This window comes from Myotis nattereri, assembly GCF_964212035.1.
Source record: "Myotis nattereri genome assembly, chromosome: 10".
In the NCBI taxonomy this organism is placed as follows: Eukaryota; Metazoa; Chordata; class Mammalia; order Chiroptera; family Vespertilionidae; genus Myotis; species Myotis nattereri.
This window is the reverse complement of record NC_138085.1, coordinates 66,101,684-66,119,153: the sequence shown is the minus strand read 5'-3', so window position 1 is coordinate 66,119,153 and position 17,470 is coordinate 66,101,684. Positions and strand designations below refer to the sequence as shown.

The window sequence follows — 17,470 nt, the reverse complement described above, 5'->3', positions numbered from 1 at the left end:
GTCGCCTAAGACCATCGGAAAACACACATATAATTACATGTTGTTATTATGATTAATTACTATGCTTTAATTATGTTCAATTTGAAACAATGAAAATACATCCTGCATATCAGATATTTACATTACGATTCGTAACAGTAGCAAAATTATAGTTATGAAGTAGCAACAAAAATAATTTTATTGTTGGGGGTCACCAAAACATAAGGAACTGTATTAAAGGGTCGCAGCATTAGGAAGGTTGAGAACCACTGGTATAGATAGTAGTAAAAATCTGAAAATAGATGGTATCACTGTAAGAATAAGTATAGACAGATTTTTTTAAAAAGAAGGCTACCCAGAACTGAGAAAGAACCAAGAGGAAATGAGTAACTAGTGCAGAAGAGAACTAAAAGCAAATGGTGTCTTGGCGACGACGAATAGGAGGACTTCATGCAGTGTGCATCCACAGTAACGACAACAATCTATTGTTTAATTTGAATGGAGGTTTACAGATGTCCATATTATTATGCTTCAATAGATAACTTCGTATATACTCTTATGTATTTTTCAATTTCAGAACTAAAAAATACTTAAGTCTTTCAGGCAGAAGTTCAGCTATGTCAATTAATACAGAATACTGATCCATTGATTTGGGCAATTTGAGATCACTAATGATTGAACAAGAGCTGTTTCAGTGGAGTAGAGGCAATATATATTCAGCTGGAGGGGGTTTAAGAGAAAATAGAAACCTCTGTGAAAGAAACCTTACTAAAACTATACTAAAGGGCAACCCCCCCAAAACCACAAATCCACAAGGGTAAAGAAAACAGGAAATGAATCAATGCAAAAGATGGAAGCCAGGTATCTCCAGTAGGGAGAGCTGAGAAGAGACCCAACTTACGAGAAATCCCCTAAAAGCTCATGCTGTTTATTCGTGTTGCTTTGAGGCTCCAGGAGTTTATGGAGAAGTGAAGTTCTGTCTAGAAATGGAGGGAATGACTGAGAATCTACGACTCCCATATCTTTCTCCTCTATTCTGGACTTATGGAGCCCAGGCACAGCTGTGGGCTGAGAAAATGGCACTGAAAACAGGGTGGCTAAGTGAAAGTTTACATAATGAATGCTGAAGTCCCCCGCCTTCTCCCTCAATTCCTACAACCCAGGCAAGTAGTCGTACATCCTACAACACGAGAGCAGAAAAGTCTCTTCTGGAGAACGACTACCCAAGAGAAACCTATGATACTACCAGCAAGTGTTTCTCAAAAAACTGGACTAGTCATCAGGTGAAGTACAATGAACAAACTTCACCCTGCCCAGAAAAGCATTTCACGACTCACGCTCAAATTTGAGCAGACATCCAAAGACCATCAGATTTTGAGCAAAGTGTCTAATTTTCAAGACAGAAAAGCAGCACACGGATAATGAGATAGACTATCCAGGGGTGGGCAAACTTTTTGACTCGAGGGCCACAATGGGTTCTTAAACTGGACCGGAGGGCCGGAACAAAAGCATGGATGGAGTGTTTGTGTGAACTAATATAAATTCAAAGTAAACATCATTACATAACATAAAAGGGTACGGTCTTTTTTTTTTTTTTAGTTTTATTCATTTCAAACGTTTGCCCACGGCTGGTACACAGGCCAAGGAAACGGCGGGAAAGCCTATTAGTAACACCTCAGAGGTACAAATGAAGATACTGGGGTGGCTAGGCAGCACGGAGGGACCACCTGCAGTGAGAGACGATGAATTCAAAGTGACACCGGTCATATAGCCGTGCTCTTCCCCAGTCACATTCAGCTGTCCAGGTGGAGGCACGAAATGGGCAACAAGGGGGGTTGAAAGGAGGTTTGGGGCCCTCGGTCTGCCACACAATAGAGAAAGTACAGACAATACATCCCTATGACAGTAATTTTCTCAAGTTCCATGAGAGACCTACAACCTTTTAAAATATGTTTTCTCACAAATCATGAGCACATAAGATTCTTGATTATGTTAACCCAACTGGGGGGAAAAAAGCAGTATCATACCTTGTTGGCAGCCACCAAGACTTTATCAAGAAATCGCAACCATTCAAAGATAAAAACTGGCCTCTTTGCTTCCGTGATTTGAGCCAAAGCTTCCTCATTTAGCAACAAACTGTGGGCTAACTCCATGACTGAAGTTTTAAATTCACACCTTAAAGTAACAAATTATAAAAAAAAAAAAATACTTGTTAAAAGTCCAGCTTCGTGATTGTAACCACTAAGAAATGAAAAGTCAGGCTTTCCCTCTCATTTCTTTTGAAAAGAAACTACATAACTTCTTTGTGGCAAAACCTGAGAACTAAATTTTATAGGACAAGGGTACCAAAAAAAAAATCAAAGAAAGTAATGATTAGGGGGGGGGGGGAGATCGGGTAAAATAACTGGAAGTTGCAAATGAGGCATTTTTCCAGGAAGAAAAAAAAATGCCTACAAAAAACACAGGTCAATAACCCATTCCATGAACCGGAAAACGGAAAAGCACCGAGACCAAACACCTGCCGGGCCCGCCTGCCTGGCCTTTTCTCGTCCACCGCTGGCTGCACCGCACCCTCCCCTCCCGGCTGCACCTATCCAATCGCCCCAGCGAGAAGGCCCCGCACTGGACGTCTCCCTGCGTCTTCCTACAGGAACGGGGCGGGCGGCCAGGTCCCCGAGGCTGCAGCTTCGGTGACATCCCCGGGCGGAGGCGGCGCGCTCAGCGGGGCGGGTCACCGCGGCGCCTCCGAGCCCCTTAACGCAGCGCCGGGCTGGGGACAAGGCAGAGGCCGCCGCAGGCCCAGGGAGCCACTCGGGCTGTCAACCCCAGGCGGCGCGGACGTGACGACCTCGAACCCTCGCCTCTGAAAATGCGCGGGGGCCAGGGGCGTGTAGGCGCGCCCATGTGCTGGCTTTGGCGGCGGACGCGGCGGCCTCACCTCCTAGTCTAGCCGGGGCCGGTCCGCTAGGCTCCGCGGTTAGAGGCAGCTGCCGAGGGACCCGGATGCGCCGCCTCCCGCGGTCCTACAAGCAGGAAGCGAGGAGAGCGCGCGTGCGCAGAAGGGTGGCCTTGCGCAAGCGCACTGCCCGCGCGCTCCCGGCCCCGCCCGCCCGCTGCAGGTTTCCCACGGATTCTGCACCCGGAAACTCAGGTGTGCGCGGAGGCCCCGAAGTCCTCCGCAGGTTGGTGAGCGTGCGCTGTCGTGCGCTGGCCCCGGGCGAGTAGAACTGCCAGGTAAGAGACTGAGGCCCGGATGGGATGACAGGGCGGTGATCTGTGTGTTGGCTGTGACTAGCCCATCACACCGCCACCCGCGTTCCCACCGGTGTGGTCGCTGGTCGCGGCTGGGGGACGCTCGCAGCCGGGAGGGACCTGAGTGGGTGGGGATCGGCGGTCGCTGAAGGGAGAGTTGGAGGCTGAGGCGTACTTTTGAGTTAATCCTTGACATCGTTTCCAGTCCCTCGGCAAATCTTGTTAGCTCTGCCTTCAAAATACACCCACTTCCACGGCGGGCACCATGGTCCAAGCCACCCCCAGCTCTGTCTGGATTTTCGCCTTGACACCTTTTGTTGTAAGTCCATCCCCTTATCCCATCTCTCCACCGGGATGTGTAGTGGGGCTCTCGGGGTGTCTGAAGCAGCACTCTTGCTGCCACCTCCCTGCCCCCTCTCTGCCCAAACGAAACAAAACCAAGTCTGCTACAGCCGAACCGCTCTCAAAACCTAGGAACCCCATTCCTCCCGGTATTCAGCCCAAAAGCCTTGAGGTAATCCTTGACATTGTTTCCAGTCCTTTGGCAAACCTTGGTAGCTCTACCTTCAAAATACGCCCACTCCCACTGCTGTCACTGTGGTCCAGGCCACCCCCATCCTGTCTGGATTGTCGCCTTGTGCGGTGTATGCTTATGCTTGATGGGAATGGAGGATGCTAAAGCATAGTGTGCCCTTTAACAAGTCCCTGTAACCCATTCGGATCTGCCTAGCACTTGAGTACCGAACGGGTCCCTTAAAAATAGTCTAATCCCATGTGCAGTAATAAGAGCCCCGAGACCTGGTTTCCTTGTGGTGTTGACAAGACATTGAGCCATATGGAGCCTTAATTTCTCCAACTAGTAAGCAGGACTAACTATAGTCTTAGCTTGTAGAGATTTAATGATGGTTAAATGGGCTAAAAAAAAAAAATGTGTGATACGCTGGTTAAGTGCTAAACCATTATGTGTAAGAATGCTGTTATTACAAACGAAGAATCTGGTGGGTGAATTACAACAAATGCTGAATATAATCTTCCGCATTTTAAGCTTATTATACTAAAAAGGAAAATAGGCAAATCTAAACTGTAATGTTTAAGGATGCACACGTGAATGATGCAACTATAAAGAAAAGGAAGTGACTAGAAGGAGTGTGAGTGACTGGAGGACAAAGAGGGCTCCTGAGGTGGCCAGCGAGGTCCTAGCTTCTGATATGAGTGATGGTTTGCGTTATCTTTTATTGTATCACATTATCCCGGCATTTATCAGCTTGAATAACTATAATCATTTATTCTATCACAGTTTCTGTGGATCAGGAGTTTCTTACTGGCTTAGCTTAGCGTGGACTTCCTTAAGAAGTTATGGTGAAGATGCCAGCCCAGGCTGAGTCATTTGAAGGCTGGACTGGCACTGGAGGATCCATTTCCAAGGTAGCTCACTCATGTCACTTTCAAATTTGTTGTCCACAGGAAACCTCTGTTCCTCCCGTGTGGACCTCTCCATAGAGCTGCGTGAGTGTCCTCACTACATGACAGCTAACGTCCTTCAGAGTGAGTAATCTAACTTCTGAGTCAGAGTGATCTAACTGAGAGCTGTAGTGTCATTTATGACCAAGCCACCATACTCCTTCCTTTCCACAATATCCGCGTGGTTATGCAGGTCAATCATGTTTACTGTGGAAGGAGACTACACAGGGTTGTTGAAAACCGAGACGCAAGAATCACTGGGGGCCATCTTGGAGGCTACCACCTGGTTATAAGAGTGTTTGCCTCATGATAATTCATTAGGCAATACATTTGTTTTATGTGGCTTTCTGTATTGATGATATATTTACATCAAGTTTTTTAAAAAAGACATGGCACTGTAGGGAAAATGCATTTATTATCACAAAATTACAAATATCATTAAAGACCCTTTTTCTCATCATTGCTGAACATTAAGAATTTATGATGTTTGGGACACAATGGTGTAGGCATTGGCATACAGGGGATTTGTCTTTGTGGTTTACAACTCAGTTGGCAAGATAGACATTAAAAATATTAAAAACTAATACAGTAATATATTTTTTCATCCAATGATCAGACTCTTGGTTGCAGTTGACAGAATTCCTACTCCAACAAGTTTAAGGAATGAGGACACTTATTAGCCTGTGTAGCTGGGAAGAATGCTAGGTCACAGAGTCAAAGAAAGAACTACAGAAATCATGGTCTTGGAAACTAGGGTTGGACACCCATTGCTTTTAGGCCTATCTTTGTCCATTTTCTCTGTCTGGGTTCATTCTGCAGAACAGGATCTCTTCATATGGCCAAGAAGATGGCCATCTGCAGCCCAGCTTCACATCCTTCCAGTTCAGAAACCCCAATGAAGAGTTTCTTTCCCCACAGCGCACATATTCATACCATGTAAAGAAAGAGGGTCTTCTTTGCCCTGGTTAAGTCATCCTCTCCCCTGTTGCAGGGACATAAAGTACTACAGTTGGCCATCTTGTGCCTAAGAGAGTATAGGAATTGTCACCTTCCTCTAGAACAGCCATAGGCAAACTACAGCCCGCGGGCTGGATCCAGACCGTTTGAAATGCATAAAACTAAAAAAAAAAAAAAAAGACCGTACCCTTTTATGTAATGATGTTTACTTTGAATTTATATTAGTTCACACAAACACTCCATCCATGCTTTTGTTCCGGCCCTCCAGTCCAGTTTAAGAACCAGTTGTGGCCCTCGAGTCAAAAAGTTTGCCCACCCCTGGTCTAGAACCATGAGGAGGCCAAAGGACTGGGCTCCCAAAGGAAAGCATGAACATCACCTGGGCACCTTTTAGAAATGCATAATCAGACTCTTAAAAATTAATAACTGTTACCCTGTCCTATTTGATTTGCAGATACTTCTGTTATATGAAGTTGAACATGGAGGAAGAAGAGGACTATATGTCTGATTCCTTCATTAATGTCCAGTAAGTCAATGTGTACACCTCATGGAATGTTGGGGTCCAGCCCCAGCAGGTCCAGGGGTCCCCAAAGGTGTGGACGGAGTCGGCAAAGAATGAAGGACACAGGGGCAGCGTTCAGGTGATCAGCAGCCTAGCCAGGATCTCTACCCAGGATCTCCAGCCAAGTTCTATCTTTTATTGTCTTGTTACATCTGTATTTATACCAGTTGATTTTAATCCTGTCCATTTCTATTTGAAAGGTTAGGGCGTTTCTTATCTCCATTCCAGGGAGTAAAGATTATGTAGCTTAAGGGTGATTGTTCGTAGTTAAAGTGATTAACTACCCACCTGGCATTTAGTTAAGGGGTTTTATTCCCTCACTAACTTTAGGGAAAAATCCCTACCTGGGGAAACAACCTTTCTCAGAGAGGTGACCTTGGTTAAAACACATAGCACCAAGAAGATGAGCAAACATATTAAGAACAGTATGCCATATACGCTAGGTCCCTTGAAACGTATGCTGTGCAGATGTTTCTTCCCTGCAGCGACTGTGTCAAGCAGCAAGGATGGACCGGCTTCCGGCAATGGAATGTTGTGTATAAGACATTAATGTAAACTCTTAAGCAATGACATTAACTTTAAATGTGAGGTTGGAAAGTTAGTTTTATTGCTTTATTGGGACACCATCTACATATCCACACAGTGCTACAAGGAGCCTCTGAGTGTTATGCATTTTACTCCGCCTTTGATTCTTTTTATTCCCCTCTTCCTAGGACATTTGCTCCTTTCCTTTATTTCATCTTTTTGTTTCTCCTAGCTACTGTTCAGCTTGGCTCGTTATTGTTGCCAGCCACCTAGAAAAATTAATGAAAGCTTATTTTTTAAACTGTATACTTTTAGTTTTCCATAATCTGGCAACGACCATCATCATTTTTATTAAAATAGCCACTCTCAGGTCACTGATTACATTCTAATATTTATGATAACAAAGATGGTCAGAGAGGTAGCACTGAAATATGAAGTAGTGTCGGGTGAGTAAGTTTCAAAGTCATGAGAAAACTTCATGTACTCCTCTAAAACAGCCTTTTCCCTTATTCTTCAGAGAAGATATCAGACCAGGATTGCCAATGCTGAGGCAAGTCCGAGAAGCCCGTCGAAAAGAAGAAAAGCAACAAGAAGCTAATGTGAAAAATAGGCAGAAGAGTTTAAGAGAAGAAGAACAAGAACGACGTGACATGGGGCTGAAGAATGCACTGGGCTGTGAGAACAGAGGGTTTGCTTTGCTCCGGAAGATGGGATATAAAAGTGGCCAGGCCCTGGGCAAGAGTGGTAAGTCACATCCAGACATGAAAACGTGTTCCCAACCACGAGATGGTGGTTCACCCCTGGGTACCAGAGGTGGCTGTTTGATCTTACTCATCTACACAGAAACCCAAACCACGTAAGCGTCTTAGGCTCTCATGTGTTAACAAGTATTATGGAGAACTTTCATCTTCCCACGTCCACTGTAGACAACCATGGGCCACCAGGAGCTGCTTATCAGCCCAGCTCAGCCTTGAAGTCACAAACAATGGGGATGAGCAAAGCTTACAATGGAGACAACAGCCAACAATGGCCAAAGGAAAATGCAACAACATTGAGGACTATGCCAGGGCTCTACCCTGTTTGCTCTGTACCTGTAGCAGCTGCCTAAGTTGGAGAGGCTCCGTTCTCACTTCTCTTTGTAGGAAGTGAAACCGTTTAATAAAATATAGAGGCTATATATTTAAAGTAGCTTCTGTCATCCTCTTGGATGTTTAATATAAGTCTTTTACTTCTTAAAACACTACCTTTAGGTGACCCAGGAGGCTGTGGGTCAGCCTTATTGAGGACTATGTATTCAAAATGAGGTAATTGATTTACAGTATTGATGTTCAGATTGCAGTTTGAATATCACTGAAACAGGAGAGGATTTCTGTAGAACGTTGTGAAGTTGCATACTCTGCTTGTCAATCGTTTGAGGAAGAATTTCTAAAGTAGTTTGTGTTTTGTTCTCTTTTTATTAGGAGATGGTATTGTTGAACCAATTCCTCTCAATGTCAAAACAGGTATGTAATTATTTTTAGGGACATTTACCAGTAATAATAACTTATGCTTATATCTAGCACATACATTTGCTTAATAAGTACTTTTTTATGGTGGTACTGTTACAGTTTTTTTTTTTTGGTTTTTTTAAAATATATTTTATTGATTTTTTACAGAGAGAAAGGGAGAGAGATAGAGAGTCAGAAACATCGATCAGCTGCCTTCTGCACATCTCCCACTGGGGATGTGCCCGCAACCCAGGTACATGGCCTTGACCGGAATCGAACCTGGGACCTTTCAGTCCGCAGGCCGGCGCTCTATCCACTGAGCCAAACCGGTTTCGGCCTGTTACAGTTTTTATCATAGGAAGTCCTCAGGAAAATTTTTCTTAGTTAAATTTCTAAACCTTTCAAAATAAAAATAAGTTTTAGTGAGTATAAAATTTTAAATAATAAAAAATCTGGGGGGAAATTGTTGTAACCATTAAAAATGCAAAGGTATTTTAACAATTGGAATGTTCTGAAAGTATTCTGAGACAGATTTATCCATTAAAAGTTTTCCTTAACTATCAGGTCACTTTGTAAAGTATATGATTGTCTAACTAGTATGCTAGACACCTAAAACGAATACAAAATAATATTGAATGTAAACTGCATTTGCAAAATAAAATTTAAAAATAAATGTTTTTCTTAGTACTTTGAATAAATTATATTTGAAAAATACATGTTTTATTTGTTCATCATATTTATATGAAAGTGTAACTGTTGGAGTTGTTCTCCCAATTTAAACAAATTGTATAGTATTACTGTCATATTAGATCAAACTAATAATGGTCTTTGTAAAAACTCAAATTGTGTGTTTAGGGTTGTTGTTTTTTTAATCTGTTTTCTCCTGTCATTTTTTTTTTAAATATATTTTATTGATTTTTTACAGAGAGGAGGGAGTGGGATAGAGAGTTAGAAACATCGATGAGAGAGAAACATTGATCAGCTGCCTCCTGCACACCCACTACCAGGGATGTGCCTGCAACCTAGGTACATGCCCTTGGCCGGAATCGAACCCGGGACCCTTCAGTCCGCAGGCCGACGCTCTATCCACTGAGCCAAAGCGGTTAGGGCCCTGTCATTCTGATCAAATGATTTTGAGTGATTGTACTCAAGTTACAACTGCATTTAATTTATAAATATAAAATTGTCACGTTTTGAAATGTAAATTTAATAAGCTTCTCACAGAGTTGTCTGAACAGGAAAAAGTGGCATTGGTCATGAGACTTTATTAAAACGGAAAGCAGAGGAAAAATTAGAAAGCTACAGAAGAAAGATTCACATGAAAAACAAAGCTGAAGAAAACGCTGCAGAGCAGTTCCGGTAAAACTTTGTATTTGAGCTGCTTTTGGTTTCACCTTGTCTCAGTGTGTTTTTGTTTTTAATAGATTTCAGAGAGGAGGGGAGAGGGATAGAGGGATAGAAACATTAATGATGAGAGAATCATTGCTCGGCTGCCTCCTGCACGCCACACACTGGGGTTAGAGGCCTCAATCTAGACAAGTATGACTGGGAATCAAACTGCGACCTCCTGGTTCATAGGTTGACCCTCAACCACTGAGCCCACTGACCAGGTAGTTTTTTAGTACTTGGGCATAGAAAATGGATAAAGCAAGTACAGACCTGTAATGTGCTATTTTTTTCTTTAATTAGAATGCGACTTAAAAGTAAGCAAGATGAAATGAAGCTGGAAGGAGATCTTAGAAGAAGCCAGCGAGCCTGTCAACAATTGGATACTCAGAAGGCAAGCCTTTTACCTGCTTTCAGTTTGGTAGTGAAGTGTTGTGGCACCCAATGTGATTTGCCATGAATTTACGTTTAAAAACAACAAACCAACAAGACATTCCAATTCTGGTATACCTCGTCTTCTGCGGAGTAAAGCAGAAATTTTCCACCTTTTTCATCTAATGGCACATCTAATAAACTAATTACTAAAAATCTGTGACACACCAAAAAATGTATTTTTTGCCCATCTGACAAAAAAATAGATATAATTTTTATTGATTTCTCTCTCTCAAAATCAGTTTTAAAAATATAGTTTTTAAAGTCTCAAAATGTAAGAATTTCTATTATCTTGAAATACATTGCTAGGAGCAACCTCATTTTTATATATTTCCCTAGCACTTTATTTTGAATGTATGTGTTGACTCTTAAGATTTTCTAGCTTTTATGTATTATTTTGTATATTTTTCTTTATTGGTTAAGGCATTACATATGTGTCCTTGTATGTATTATTTTATATCCATTAAGCTATTTATGTCCATAGCTTATTTTCCCTACTAGACTGACAGCAAATTGGAGACAATACAATATTCTAATTGGGCCCTAGCTAGGTAGCTCAGTTGGTTAGAGGTTTGTCTCATGCACAAAAGGTGGCAGGTTTGATTCCTGGTCAGGGCACATACCTAGGTTTCAGGTTCAATTCCTATTTGGGGTGTGTAGGCCCTGTACAGGAAGGCTACTGATTGATGTTTCTCTCTTACATTGATGTTTCCCCCTCTGTCTGTCTCTCCCACCATCTCCCTCTAAAATTCAATAAGCATGTCCTGGGATGAGGATTTAAATATATATATATTTTTTTTTAATTGGGTTTTGCATCCCCAGAGTTTACAGTGCAGTGCTTTACTCTTGAAGCAGCACTCAGTAAATATTTAATCAAAAGGATGAATTCATGTTGACATGAACATACTGGTGATAGACTCATGTTTAGCTATGGTGATAGACTCATGTTTAGCTATGTTTAATTGGGTACAATTCTACATTTTCAGAATATACAGGTTCCCAGGGAGGCCTGGTACTGGCTGAGGCTCGAAGAGGAGACTGAAGAAGAGGAAGAGGAAGAAAACGAACAAGATGAAGATGACTATGAGAGTGACGATTTAAGTGTATGTTTTGGGATCATTTCCTTAAGCAGGGTGTCTCAGCATTGGCACTATTGACATTTTGAGCCGGGTAGTGGTTTGTTCTGGGGTGCTGTTCTGTGTATTGTAAGATGCCTGTTGCACTTGTGACAACTGAAAATATCTCCAGACATTGTGAAATGTCCTCTGAGGGGAAATCACCCTAGTTGAGAACTACTGCCTTATAGGTTTGTTAGCCCCAGATCAAAACTTTATAATGTTTCCCTTTAGCCTCAGTTTACCCTCTCATCTCTGCTCTAGTGTGGTTGATGGATTAGCTGCAAATATAAATTATTTTCATTTTTACCTTGTTTCCTGTTAAACTTGTGGAATTGATTCTCATAAGTACCTTCTTCCCCACCCACAAACAAAACAAAGCAAAACTCAATTAAAAGGAAGAGGAGATTATGCAAGAAATCACTACACATTTCTATGGTTACATGTACATAACACTTTGGTAGGAAACATTCAAAATTTGAAAAACCTATGTTCCACTGAAATGGGAGACCACTGATGAGAACTGTAATGGCACAGGGAGGCAGTGGGGAAGGTAGATTCTTTGAAAGTAGAAGTGATCTTTAAACGATCCTCATCCTAATAGAGCCAGCCAAATTCTATTTCTGAATGTTAACAAGTAGTCTTTATTCTGTCTGGAAAACTTGTGAAAATAATCAGGGTAGCTGGCAAACTGGGACACATGCTAAAACATTCTGCCTTTCACACCTGTCCTGACTGGTAGAGAGTGTAGCGGAAGATTTATGGCCTTGGGCTAGTTCAGCATGATCCCAGAGACCAGAAAACCAAGATCTCAGTCAATGTGAACCATTAATGTGCTTGTGTCCTATATCTAGGTACTGGAGAAATTACAGATATTGACGAGTTATTTAAGAGAAGAACATCTGTATTGTATTTGGTGTGGAACAGCCTATGAAGGTAAGAAAATGCTTTAAACTTTTAAAAAATATTGAATACAAATGCTCTTTCTTTTTTAAGATATTTTATTGATTTTTTACAGAGAGGAAGGGAGAGATAGAGAGTTAGAAACATCGATCAGCCGCCTCCTGCACATCTCCCACTGGGGATGTGCCCGCAACCAAGGTACATGCCCTTGACCGGAATCGAACCTGGGACCTTTCAGTCCGCAGGCCGACGCTCTATCCATTTGAGCCAAACCGGTTATGGCACAAATGCTCTTTGATTTTAACTTTATTTTTTTTTATGAACGTCATATTTCCCATAGATAATGGAAATTTCTTATTCTATCCAAAAGGTAATGTAGACTCAATGTCTTAAATAAGTAGTAAGTATAGAAATATTTGAGGCCTTGTTAAAGGTGTTTTTAACTGTTTGGAAACAGAGTGCAGAAGGGAATTTTTCAGTCTTTTATTCACTTAAGGATAATTTTTTTATGCTTTATTTTTAATATTTCTTAAGTTATAGATACTTCAAAGATATATTAACTTTTTAGAACTCATTATTATATAAATAGAATATTTGTCCCTGAACCATAAAAATCAGCATGTTGAAATCCCCTTTTTTTTTTTAAATTTTAGAAAGAAATGGTTTAAAACTTGTCATATGTATTACAGAGCCAAGTGCTTTTCCTTTTAATATATTTGCCCATGCTGGCTTTATTGACTCGAATTTAAGGGCTTTGAACTTGAGAGTGAAGAAGTTTTGGTTATTGTTGTTTTTACTAGTATCTTTTCCTGGTTTAACAATCAGGAGCAAACAAAACTACAAAATGCATGTTATGTTGAAATAATTGTCTAGAATAGTTTACAAGTCTTCTATTTTCTTCATGTAAATTACAGATAAAGAAGACCTGTCTTCAAATTGCCCAGGACCAACTTCTGCAGATCATGACTAAGATTCTCAATAAAGTAGAAACTTGGAAAATGCTGTTGTTTCCTAGACAGTTAAGCAGTTAGAATTCCCAAAAATTTTTATGTTTTTTTTTTCTACTTTAGAGGTACTTTGTACTTTAAAATATAAAAGTTCATGGACTCCAAAAATAAAATAATGGAATGCTTTTTCAGAACACCAGCTGGGCCATTACAAGTTATGGCTCTATTGTGATGCTTATGGAATTTAAGGACACCAACAGGTAACTCTCTTATTCCCCTCTTCATTTGGGAACAAGTTAAAAAATAAGATGTGGAAGTCAGATATCATAATATCAGCTTTATTGTCCGTGAAGCTAAAACAGAGAGCAAGGCTGACCTGTCTCCAGTCAGGCTCCCTAATAAATCTGCCTGATTGGCGAGAACGGCAGGCCTCTCTCTGCCTTGCAGGGACACAGCCCAACTTTGCATTTTGAGACCAGTTAGCTTTCTAGGTGAGAGGATCCACCAGGGACTGAGCCTCATGTGCTAGTTCTGTCTCCCAAAATCACTCATCAGATAAGACATCGCTGCCCTGGCCAGTTTGGCTCAATGAATAGAGAGTCAGCATGCCCACTGAAGGGTCCTGGATTCAAATCCCGTCAAGGTTTCTCTCTCACATTAATGTTTCCTCCCTTCCACTCTCTCTAAAAATCAACGGAAAAAATATCCTCAGGTGAGGATTAACAAACAAAAAGACATCCCTCTATTGAGAGGGAATGAATGAGGGTTCACAGAGCTTGTTCCCACACTTCTCAGAGCTCACTGCCTTAAACCATTCCATTGCTGGGTAGGTGTAAGCAATTTCAAAGTTATTTTTCTGTCTTAAGCTGAAATCTTCCCTATAATTTCACTGAATGCAGCTGAAGACCTACTGTGGCACACCTCTGCAGAGCTCCATCCAAGGTTGGGCATTAAAACCATGAACTTTTTAAAAAATGATTTTGATGAGCTAATCTAGGATAGTTCCTGCGTGTCTGTATTTATTTTAAAGTTCTAAGAATGAGTCTCATAAGCACCTGTGGGTGAGAACTAATGCTATAGGTTAAATATAGACTTGGGATAGCATTGTGAACTCCCCTGTACAGTTTTACCTCTCACCTTTCAGTAGTGAAGAGCAAGAGGTCAACCTCTTCTCCCTTTTGTTAGAAACAGCATACACGAGAACATAGCCAAAGCTAAGCTACTCTGGCACAAGCTAATCAATAGCACAACTTGTTTTAGCCTCCGACCTAACGTGACCTAGTTCACTGGTCCTCAGGTTGAACATGGGGAGCTTTAAAAAAGAATACGAGGGTCCCACCCCCAGAGATTCTGATGCCATTTGTCACTGGGGCCTTGGCAGCAGTGCCCTTGACTCTAAGATGCAGCAGAGCTTGAGAACCACTAACCTGGTTTATTTCTGGGCCTCAGTTATTCATACAGAGCATGAATCATTTTTATGAATATAAGTACATGTACAAAATATGTGGGACATCTGTAATACTGTCACCAATAAAAATAAAATACTCCCTCCCACAGCAAACTCCCTCCCGCTGCATATTCTCTAAAATAAATAAATAAATAAATAAATAAATAAATAAAAATAAAGTTAAAAATAAATTGTCGTTGCCCTAACTGGTTTGGCTCAGTGGATAGAGCATTGGCCTGTGGACTGTAGGGTCCCAGGTTTGATTCCAGTCAAGGGCATGTGCCTTGGTTGCGGGCACATCCCCAGTAGGGGTTGTGCAGGAGGCAGCTGATCAGTGGTTCTCTCTCATTGATTTTTCTAACTCTCTCCCTCTCCTTCCTCTCTGTAAAAAATCAATAAAATATATTTAAAAATATATATTGTCCATATAGTTAAATAATGCTGTTGAATATTTACTCGTTTCATTTAAAAATAATAAAACTATGTTAATAACTAAAAGGAGTATATCTTTCCCTCAGATTTACAGTCAAATCCTTTCCTGTCATTTCAGCCAACATGCCTGTATTCTTTCAGTCAGCCCCAAAGCCATGTGGAATGTGTCACATGGGAATCGGGAACTGGCTTCCTTGTCTCCTCTTTGTGACTGTGGGGACAGCCCACCACCTGCCCAGTGGCCTAGAATATACTGAGTATGTTCATGTACAATTCTGCTGAGAATGGGAATAACCTAGTTGGACCCCATGACTCCACCAGAGGGTGATCTGCATTTCCAAGCCCAGGGCCTGCCTTGGAGAGTGGGAGAGAGACATCCCGCCATTCTTATCCTTCAGTGGTTCCAAATGAAGGCTTTCAGTGTGAGTAAAAATGTTTTATTCATATAGGCCTTTTATGAGTTCATAACTAGACAATAATGAAGACCACAGGAAGCAAAACATTGAATACAATTTTTCAATTACCTTTAGAACATCTATGTGAAATTTGAAACATCAAGTAAATTTTAATGTTATTTACTTTTGTTTATATTGTGCTGTTTATTTTCAAAGTCCTATCTATAATTTCTAAAATGTTTCATTTTCCTAATTTCAAATCCCACATACTAGAGCTTCTGAATTTCAAAATAAGCAGATTTCAGTGTAGCAAACTGATTTGCCTTACAGACCTTTAAGTGTTATTTGCCAAACATTTCATAGTTAACATTTTAAAGTGGACATTTAGTATTAGATCTATTTTGTAAGTTCGATCACATAAAATTAACACTCTCCACCCATTCAAAAGCACAGCATAGAGTTCCTGCTGTATGCAGGGCAGTGTACTCGATGTCTTGGCTATACAATAAGCAGCGTGCCTGTCCCTGCTTTCCAGCAATTCACAGTATGAGCTGAACAGCCATGTGGGAATAGCTGAGCTCTGAGGCCGACTGGAAAGCACAATATAGAGGGACTACACAATGGGAGTACTAGGGAGAAGTTTCATTCTGAGAGGGAGATGGTGGAACACAATGGAAGTAGCACTGGATATGGGTTCTGAACATAACTCTGATATGCAAAGTAACGAGGAAGGAGTTACAATGTGACCCAGCAGTTTCACTCTTAGGTACATGCCCAAGAGAACATGTCCACATAAAACCTGAACATGAACATTCATAGTAGCCTTCTTCATAACAGCAGGAAAAGGGAAACAACCCAAATGTCCATCAATTAACGAGTAAATAAAATGAAGTATCCAGCCCTGACCGGTTTGGCTCAGTGGATAGAGCATTGGCCTGCGGACCAAAGGGTCCTAGGTTCCATTCCAGTCAAGGGCATGTACCTTGGTGGCAGGCACATCCCCAGTAGGAGGCATGCAGAAGGCAGCTGATCGATGTTTCTCTCTCATTGATGTTTCTGACTATCCCTCTCCCTTCCTCTCTGTAAAAAATCAATAAAATATATTTTTTAAAAAATATGAAGTATTCAATAAAAAGAACTGATCCATGCTACAACCTGAATAAACCTTAAAAAATTACACGAAGTGAATAAGACCACGTATTGTATGATTCCACTTAAATGAAATGTCCAGAATGGGGAAATCCATAGAGATAGCAGATACTAGTAGATCAGTGATTGCCTAGAATGGGGGGGAATGAGGAATGACTGCTAATGGGCATGGGATTTCTTTCAAGGCTGACAAAATAATGGTAAATATTTACCCCATCTTTCCCATTCAGCCTTAGAGAAAGTTCTTTATAGAAGAATCATAGATGATAAATGCAAGAGTTTGATAGAATCCAAAAATCACTATTTTGTAACCCCTAATGAATTAATGGATCCAGACGACATTCATCAATGGTTGCTAAAACCATTAGCTGAGAGATTGAAAGGAAGCCTTGTGATGGATGACAGCACCACGAGCCACCAATCAATCTGAAAATCACCCAAAGTGGAACCACCAGACATTTTAACCAGAAAGGATATAATATCACCTCTGCAGTATTCTTAGGGGGAAGTATCAAATCAGAATCAAATCAAGTTTCTAGAACTAACTAGACACCAGGGGGATACCATCAGCCAAATCTGGAATGGAGTAAATTCTATGATAAATATTCCAGTTCCTTCCTCAAATACATGGCAAGAAGAAAGAAACTAAAAACAAGGGTAAATGTTAGAGAGTAAAAGAGACACCAACTAAATGCAATGTTGAATTCTGATCGAAACAACCTGTAGAAAGATACTTTTGAGACAGGAAAACTGAATGCATGCTGATTTATGATATACTAGTAATTAAAAACATCTTATTAATTTTGTTGAGTGACAATGATATTGCGGTTTTGTTAACATTAAAAGATCTTATCTCTTAGAGATAAAGATCATTTTAAGTATTTTCAAGTTAGATGCCATAATGCCTTAAATTTGTTTTAAAATACTCCAGCAAAAGAAATTTCTTAAAAAGGTGAATGCATTATCAATCTATCTATCTATCTATATCTATATCATCTATATCTATATCTATATCTATATCATCTATATCTATATCTATAT

At 40.8% G+C, this 17,470-nt stretch overlaps 2 protein-coding genes across 4 annotated transcripts in view; one reads left to right on the top strand and one right to left on the bottom strand.

Annotated features, from left to right (window-relative positions):
• The window catches only part of HEATR5B (HEAT repeat containing 5B), a 71,585-nt gene extending 69,435 nt beyond the window's left edge, over positions 1-2,150 (bottom strand). The window contains exon 1 of the mRNA XM_081100631.1: positions 2,007-2,150. Within this exon, the coding sequence (XP_080956757.1) occupies positions 2,007-2,132 (126 nt within the window). The 5' untranslated portion in view covers positions 2,133-2,150. The remainder of the gene's footprint in view (positions 1-2,006) is intronic.
• A 485-nt stretch (positions 2,151-2,635) lies between these two features.
• Positions 2,636-16,448, top strand: GPATCH11 (G-patch domain containing 11). 3 transcript variants are annotated; one of them, XM_081100628.1, is made up of 10 exons: positions 2,636-3,213; positions 4,696-4,776; positions 6,104-6,175; positions 7,254-7,480; positions 8,197-8,238; positions 9,462-9,582; positions 9,913-10,003; positions 11,028-11,144; positions 12,011-12,092; positions 15,004-16,448. In XM_081100628.1, the coding sequence occupies exons 3-10, from the start codon at positions 6,117-6,119 to the stop codon at positions 15,165-15,167; spliced, it is 903 nt and encodes a 300-aa protein (XP_080956754.1). In that variant the 5' UTR covers positions 2,636-3,213; positions 4,696-4,776; positions 6,104-6,116; the 3' UTR covers positions 15,168-16,448. The 3 variants fall into 3 exon arrangements, with proteins under 3 accessions (XP_080956754.1, XP_080956756.1, XP_080956755.1); XM_081100630.1 differs by lacking the exon at positions 15,004-16,448 and adding an exon at positions 12,974-14,590; XM_081100629.1 differs by lacking the exon at positions 2,636-3,213 and having other exon boundaries at positions 4,719-4,737.
• The last annotated feature ends 1,022 nt before the right edge of the window (positions 16,449-17,470 follow it).

Bases quoted from the DNA above. Each gene is read 5' to 3' on its own strand.
- GPATCH11 (XM_081100628.1), top strand. From the start codon at position 6,117: ATGAAGTTGAACATGGAGGAAGAAGAGGACTATATGTCTGATTCCTTC. The intron at 7,481-8,196 runs GTAAGTCACATC...TCTTTTTATTAG, and splicing joins CCAGGCCCTGGGCAAGAGTG to GAGATGGTATTGTTGAACCA. The intron at 12,093-15,003 runs GTAAGAAAATGC...CTGTCATTTCAG, and splicing joins GTGTGGAACAGCCTATGAAG to CCAACATGCCTGTATTCTTT.